Source organism: Tenrec ecaudatus, chromosome 1 (assembly GCF_050624435.1).
Source record: "Tenrec ecaudatus isolate mTenEca1 chromosome 1, mTenEca1.hap1, whole genome shotgun sequence".
Lineage (NCBI taxonomy): Eukaryota > Metazoa > Chordata > Mammalia > Afrosoricida > Tenrecidae > Tenrec > Tenrec ecaudatus.
Window position 1 is genome coordinate 7,516,372 of NC_134530.1, and position 8,656 is coordinate 7,525,027.

The 8,656-nt window shown below is 39.5% G+C and overlaps 1 protein-coding gene across 1 annotated transcript; it reads right to left on the bottom strand.

The window, feature by feature from the left end:
* Positions 1-4,661: 4,661 nt before the first annotated feature.
* On the bottom strand, positions 4,662-8,146 carry LOC142455043 (olfactory receptor 7G2-like). The gene is made up of 2 exons (XM_075556973.1): positions 8,054-8,146; positions 4,662-5,696 (listed from the first exon to the last, which is right to left on the bottom strand). The coding sequence occupies exons 1-2, from the start codon at positions 8,144-8,146 to the stop codon at positions 4,662-4,664; spliced, it is 1,128 nt and encodes a 375-aa protein (XP_075413088.1).
* Positions 8,147-8,656: the final 510 nt, after the last annotated feature.

Sequence of the window (8,656 nt, forward strand, 5' to 3'; positions counted from 1 at the left end):
GGGCTCAATTAGCTTATAGCATCAGTGGTGCATTTAATGCAGGACCAAATATTGTTTGGTCCCATGTAATGGGGTCGTCATGATCAAAGCTGACGCAGTGACACCTAACAATGTTTATCCAAAACATTTATATATGCAATCAGATAGACAGGCAGATTTTATATTGCATCTCAGGGTGAAGTGAACCAGGAAATGTTGGCTAGCAGCCGTGCAAAACTTGTGTACATGACCTTTGCCCTTAGCAAAAATAATAATGTTCAGTGTTGGTTGGGTTGAAAATAATTTGGGAAACTTGTGAAGTGCTTGTGGAGATATAAAGGGACTCAGCATCATTAGAACATAATTTTGCTGTTTATAAAATAGATAAATATAGGGCTAGCTTTGGACCTAGTGATTTCCTATATAAATAAACGTCCTGCTAGCTGGAATGCAGTATGTGGCCACACAGGATATCATATAAAATGCTTATTAAACATTGAAAATTCTTAAATGAAAATCAACTGATATTTGCATAAGCAAGGCGTGGTACAGCCATGTGATGGTTGATATTCCACTAGGAAGAGGAATGAAGTACTGATATATAGCTCCAGCAGTATAGTTTGTCCAGGTTTACACGGGGTGGTTAACCCTCTTCCACCAACTCTGTGTACATATAACATGTATAACATAGCTAGGCCTTGAAAACATTGTGCTAAGTAAATAAGTCAAACACAAAAGTTCACATACTATAAAATTTTATTAACACTGAGACGCAGATTGGGCAAATCTATGCGGACAGTGGGGCAGTGGTGACTGGGTGTGTGTCCGGAGGAGACAGGGGAGTGGCTGCAGGAATGGGACTCCTTTTCAGGAGATGAAATGTCCCTGGAGCAGGATCGTGGTTAAGGGTTGTGGAACAATGAACATGTTATTAATGCTGTTTAAATGGAATCTCTTTTTTGTGATGCTAATTTATGTTATGTGTATATTCCCACAAAAAAATTAATTAAAAGATTTCAAATCAGTTATAAAAGCAACCAATTTTGAATCTAGCAAATTAAAAAGAATACAAAGAAGTGGGATAAAACTTATTTCGATGGTGTCATTTCCATTGTGTCATTTTGCAGTGTTCCTATATAATAGGGTCGAAGTACCCCCTGTGAGCTTCCAAGACTGTAACTCTTTGTAGGAACAGAAAGTCTCATCTTTGTCCAACAGAGTAACTGGGATTTTGAACTATTGACCTTTCATTTAGCAGCCTAATGCTTAACCACAATTCCACCAAGATGAGGCTTTCTACAGGGTGATGGAAGATGCAGTTACATTTTAAGAAAATACTAGTATGTTTACAATTCCTATTAGTTGTACAAGACAAAATCACTGTAGACAAAGAGGGTGAATGAGCAAAGGTGGTGGAAAAAGTTGATGGTGCCCGGCTATCAAAAGATACAGCATTTGGAGTCTTAAAGGCTTGAAGGTAAACAAGTGGCCATCTAGCTCAAAATCAACAAAGCCCACAAGGTAGAAGCACACCAGCCTGTGCAACTATGAGTTGATGAAGGGATGAGGTATCAGGCATTATCAGAACAAAAAAGCATATCAATCTGAATGAGAGGGGAGTGTGGAGTGGAGACCAAAGTCCTTTTGTAGGCCACTGGAAATCCCCTTACAGAAGGGTCTCTGGGAGGAGATGAGCCAGTCAGTGTGTGATATAGCAACAATGAAGCATACAACATTCCTCTTGTTCCTAAATGCTTCCTCCCCACCCCACTATCATGATCCCAATTAAACCTTACAAATATAGCTAGACCAGCGGATGTACATTGCTACAGAAAGAAACTGGAAACACAGGGAATCCAGGGTGGATGATGCGTTCAGGACCAGTGGTAGGAGTGGCTATACTGGGAGGGTGGAGGGAGGATGGGATTGAAAGGGGGAACTGATTACAAGGATCTACATATAACTTCCTCCCTGGGGGACAGACAACAGAACAGAGGGTGAAGGGAGACATTGGACAGGGCAAGATATGACAAAATAATAATTTATAAATTATCAAGGGTTCTTGAGGGAGGGGGGAGCTGGGAGGGAAGGGAAAAATTGAGGCGCTGATGCCAGGGGCTTAGGTGGAGAACATATATTTTGAGAATGATGAGGGAAACGAATGTACAATGTGCTTTACAAAATTTATGTATGTAAGGTACTGTGATAAGAGTTGTATGAGGACCTAATAAAATGATTAAAATAAATGTTATGGATAAAAGAGCATCAAAGTTACAATCAAAATGAAATCCAGGCTGGCCATCAGTACTAGAGGCAAGATTGTGATGAAATTGAGAGGCAGTTCAATTGGATACCATGTTGATGATGATGCTTTATTTCTTAAACTCGTAATGAATTTATATTTTGTTATTACATTGATAATCTTAAATAAATAAAGACCAGTTTTGCACATCAAATTTTATGTAATGCTCTAATGTGTAAATCCGAGGGAAAGGCTTTCATATTCTGGTGTCTGCATGTTTTCCCACAGTCTTCCCATGGAAAAGTCATGTTTCTCAAGCTTGAGTACATCAAGATCTCAGATTGAACTCATTAAAAATGATGGGCTCTTGGATGCTCACCTGGTGGCATGGTAAGGTAAGCACTGGACTGCTAACTGCATGCATTTTCTGTGGTTCAAACCCATCATACCTTCAGTGGGTCAAGATGAAGTAATCAGTTCTTTTAAAGATTTACAGATTTTAAAATCCTGTATGAGGTTATTGGAGGAGCCGTGCTGGTTCAGGGTTTGCTCACTGAGCTGTGATCCACATGGTTGACAGTTCCAAACCACCATCTGCTCTGCAGGAGAAAGATGCACCTTTCTACTCCCATTAACAGTTAACTCCTCAGAAACCAACAGGGAGGATGTTATGAGACAGCCTTGATTAGATGACAGTGAAATTGCTCTTTTTTTTGGTTATGTAAATTCATTAAGATTTGGAATAAAACCCCTGTTAGGAGGATATGCATATTCTAAGACAGGGATACTCACACATTTTCAGCATGTCAGCTACTAATGAAATGATCAAGTCAACATGATCTACCAATTACAAAAGTGCAAAACATATTTTAATTTATTATATTACATTTATTCATAAATGCATTGAGAATGCTTTATATGTATGATATATGTGCATGTACCTTGCATAACCACATGACTCCATATCACACAATACAATACAATTAATAATGTACATTTTTTGCCATTAACTGAGTTTACTCTGATGACTTGTACTGAATGGAATGAGCCAGGGACGCATAGTCCAGACAGTAGCTGCTGACAGCCAGTCTCAAGCACACTTCCAAATGATCCTCAGTGATGTGGAATGGTACTTGGACTTAATAATCTTTATGAGGGAAAAGGCTGACTCAGAAATAAGTCGAGCTTCCAAAACTTACATTCGCTCTGGACTTCAGCTGAATATCGGCTTGTAGGGTCAAAAATCTCTCATTCCATATGAAAGTGATACATTTTTGTCTTCTCACATAGTCCAGCTCCCCCACTTATTTTAATCCCCTTTCTTATATTTAAGAGGAAAAAAAGTAATGTCTGAAAATTGGCTATAACTTAGGTCATCAGCTTTCCTGCACCTAGAGAAGTTTGGCCATGTGTTTGAAACCTAGGCTTCTATAAGATTGTCTGCGCTGTATATCAATTAAGTGACAAGATTGATGATAGGCTTATGTCTATTTTTATAATGCCATGCAATATACCCACGCTATATTTGCGATCAACTATTAGATACTGATCAATGTATCAACCACCCCTGTTCTAAGAGATCCTAGTGCATTTGTTCTTGGGGAAAGTAAAAGAAATTAAATATATAAGCTTATTACTTGAAGATATCTAGTATACCTGTACTCTACAGAGATACTCAATTTAACTGCTCTATGAAACCTCAAATAGTCCCTGCTTTAAAATAAGTTTTGATAGTGAATTAACTATTAGCTAAAAGTTCCAAAAAATTATACGTTTTTCTTGCAACAACTCATAGATATCCTGTTTTATATCATGGCTACAAACTCCAGACTATAATATCACTAATCCCATGTCATCCCCATCAACTAAGCAACTCTGCAAAGATGCTTTACTCAATCAATGTAATAGCTGCATTTTAACGTGTTAATGATATTCAATGGTTACAAAACAAAGGAGGTAGAAAGAGTATACTAGGATCGAACACTTCTCCTACAAGCACATGTCCTCTCAGGTCTCTTTCGAACACTTTATTAAAAACAGCCTGAGAAAGACAGCATGTTTTCTTACTGTATTAGATTCTCTCGGTGGTACCATATCAGCATGTGCGATGATTATCTGGAATTATGAGGAAAATAACATCTGGGACGAAGCCAGCATGTTCAAGATTTCTGTTATATTTTGGTAAATTGTCTAAATTTCCTCAAAGGAAAGAAAGCTCTTTTTTTCTTGAGCATAGAATTGTCTGAACATCTCTTAAATATTAACCCCAAAGGCTTCATCATGGAGGATGTTGAAATAGGCTACAATTTCCTAGCACTACCTTGAATATATTTTATGCCATTTTATTAAATGAAATTGAGTGTGAATGATGTTGATGGTCAATAGGTATTATCACAGGCAATTCTGAGTTATCAAAAAATTATCAGAGATGATACACTCATTACAAGAAAGACTTCCTAACAAAGAGTTTTCTCAAGCTCACCTTTATGTCTTTGTTCCTCAAACTGTAGATGAAAGGATTCATCATTTGGGGCACTACAATGTACATCACTGAGGCTACTGCCGTTTTTCTGGAAGACTCTGTAAATAACACACTTATATACACACCAATATCTGTCCCATAGAATAGTGAAACAACTGACAGGTGAGACCCACAGGTAGAAAAAGCTTTATACTTCCCACTAGATGATGGTATCCTCAAAACAGAGGAGACAATTTGGGTATAAGAGAATATGATCCCAGACAGAGGAATACCTCCCAAAATGGAAGCAAAAACATATATAAGAGTGTTATTAATGAGGGTGCTGGAGCAGGCAATCTTGAGGAGCTGAGCAAGTTCACAGAAAAACTGAGGGATTTCCAGGTCTGTGCAGAACGACAGATGGAAAATCATCAGACTGTGCAGCAGGGCAACCATTATACTAGCTAGCAAGGAAAGCAGCATGAGCAGGCCACAGAAGCAGGGATTCATGATGACTGTGTACCTCAGTGGGGAACAAATGGCCACATAGCGGTCATAGGCCATTGCTGCTAGGAGAAAATTTTCAAAAGCACAAAACATCATGACAAAGAAAATCTGGCTTAGGCAGCCTGTGAAAGTGATGGTCTGGTTCTGTGTGAGGATGTTCACCAACATCTTTGGGATGGTAGTTGTGCTTACACAGATGTCAGTAAAGGAGAGATGGGAGAGAAAGAAGTACATGGGTGTGTGCAGGTGGGAGTCAGAGATGACAGCCCAGACAATGAGCAGGTTTCCAAGGACAGTGACCAGATACACCATCAGGAACAGGATAAAAATGATGGGCTGAAGTTCTGGATCATCAGTGAGTCCCAGGAGAATGAACTCTGTAGTGACTGTTTGGTTCCTGGGTGCTCGACTGTTGATGCCTCTGATGGAAAGATCATGGAAAAACACAGTTAAATATGTGTTCCTGGAAACATCAACAGCAGCAGAAACAACGGACGCAGACTCTCTCTTGTACAAGGGATATAGAAGAATAAAGTGGTTCTGAAAAGCCTACCTTCTGTGTTGTTTTTGATTCTTCTAAAAATGGAAAATTTACCTTTATTCATAAAAGGACTAGAATATATACTTTTATTATACTTCCAATACCTATGTTTATCTGTTCATTTAAGTACTTATCTATTAAAAAACAAAATGATAACGTTGGGTGGCATCATGATTAGTAAACCTGGGACACTCTGTCATTCCCTAGAGATCAGAGACATACATTAGTGATAATATAAAGAGACAATAAGAATGAAGACGATAAGATGTTCTTAGGTGCCATCAAATCAGTTTCAACTCATAATGACCCCTGCACTACTGAAGACAACATAGTACAGTCCTGGGCCATCTTCCTAATTGCTCAAATCTTGAGCCAGTTGTTTCTGCCTCTGTTTCAATCTATCTTTTTAACCCTAGAATTATAGTAAATATCATGAAATTTTGTTAACAGAAAACGGGTACTTGTAGGTCTGTACAGAAAGATTCATCATTAAGCATTGAAAAGCTTTGGCTGTTGATCAACTGTAAAATCATCTTGAATTTAGGGGCAGAGCAAGAGAGGAAGACAACTTGTGGCATTTTTGACACATGGAAAGATACAAAGACACTTGACCAGAATATAGTAAACTAAAGAGTTTCCTATGAAAGTCCTAACTCCAATTTTTACTTGCAATTACTTTATTCACATTCATGTGTCTTTGATTTTCGTGTAGCCAAAAATTTGCCTTCCTTGCAAAGCATAAACTTACGGACTTCAGGTTACCTGTCTGGCATACTCGAGTATGAATGGCTGACATCTACTCTGGACGTAGACAAGAGGAGGTCTGTCCTCAGGAAAGACAGAGAGTCCGTGTGAAGGACTATGACGTTCCTGGGCAAAAAAGATCATCTCTGGCTGATAGTCATGTATGACCCCTCCTTACAGGGAAAGAAGTCTTTCAGAGTAACGTCATACACATGCTATTTGCAGGTTTTGTGTCCCTCGAGGATCAATATCCAAAGGTCCTCATTAAGCCAACACCTGTATTCTCTCTTTTATCCCTGGACAGTATATATTGTTAATTCTCTAACATTGTGAGGTCATTTCCATGGTGTTTGACACTCTCTCCTTATTCCTGCACTGTGATACATCACATATATTATAAACATGGACCCACAATTATTTTCTTGGTGGAAGTCAATGTATCTTTTTCGATAACCAAAGATTCTCTATTGATCAGTGATCTCAGAAAATGCAAATAAATTTTAGGTGTGGAAGTACATTTCAAATTTCTGCATATTTAGAAAGTAGGTTTGTAAATATCCCTATCTCTCTCTCACTGCCACTGAGTTGATGCTGACTCATGGTGACCCTATGAGTCAGTGTGTGACTTCCCCTGTGAGTTTCTGATACTGAAACTGGACATTTAATAACCATAGGATCCAGCAACACCACTATTAGGCATATACCCTAAAGAAATAAGAGACGTAACACAAGTGGAGATACGTACTCCCATGTTCATGCAGCACAGCTCACAATAACTGGATATGTGAATCAAACCAAACATGCAACTGTGGAAAGATGGATACAGAAACAATGGAACCTACACACAATGGAATAGTTTGCATCCCTAAAAAGCAACGATGAAAACACGAAACACCCCATAACATCAGAGAACCTGTAAACCATTATACTGAGTGAAGTAACTTAATCACAAAAGTACAAGTATTGTATGAGTCCACTTCTGTAGAAGAAACACCAATTAACAAATCTTAGGAATCAATTTCTGAACAAAAGGAGAGAAGGTTACCTACAGGGCCTAGAGGAAACCTCATTGCTTTTTTGTGCAGTTCACAAGAGCCAACGTGAAGGAGGAGGCCCCACACTGACAGGGGTCCTTCCATTAAGAAGGGGGAATTGGACGACCATCCACTTGAGGCCATACAACATGGAAACAAGCCAGGAGCAAATCGATGAGCCTCCACAGGAACGGAAGGAGATTTCCAGAAATTCAGGCCAATACCAAGTGAGGGGAATAATGTACATCATGGAGAAAATGCTGATAATTGTTGGTGAGTATGGAATGTAATTGGGAGAAAATTCACCTCAGAGCTAGAAGAGATCCTAATTAACAAGTGTACGGAACCTAGAGGGACAATAGTGCAGATTTTCTTTTCCTGGGAGCACAGTGTGCATATGTTTCTAACCAACCTCCAGTGAATCACTCCATGGGCTAATCACCATGATGATCATGGAATCTGGACCTTGCAGGCAGCACAGCAAATGCAGGGGCTACACCTAAAGGACTTAACATAGAGGCCCTGCTGAGTGAGCTCAACCCTACCTGTAAGCAGCCTGCACCCTTGGAATGAGGACTGGGTACTTTGATAGGAGAGGAAGCAGAGAGTGGCTGCCGCAGCACGGTGGAAGTGGCCATTATTGGACCCTGGAGGAACCCCCAGCTCAGTGGTGTTTAAGGAACGGGACCCAGCATCACCATACATGTTGTACCTATATGCCCACCTTCCATTGAGCAAGGATCTGCTTTAGGAAGAATTATTCCAGAAGTTCCCCCCTGACATCAGTCCCCATATTGAAGATCAGCAGATCCCGATCTAAGGGGAGATCAACTCTTAAAGGCAAAAACTCGTGTGTTGCAGCTCAAGGTGGAACTAATCTCACTTAGACTCCTCACACTGACAGTGTCTGCAGTGCTGGGTCCTTGGGACAAGTGATGATGACAATAATGCAATAGACTGATACCACAGGGGGTGATGGGCAACGCTGTATCTGTTTCTGTTGTTGTTTATATGGGGTTTTGCTTTCTTACTTGTAGCTTTAAGCCTACGTATTCCTTTCTTTCTTTCTTTCTCTCTTTTTTCTTTCTTTCTTTCTCTGTTTACTTGGTTGCTGATTGTTTTAGAGTTGTTAAAGATACATTTGGTCT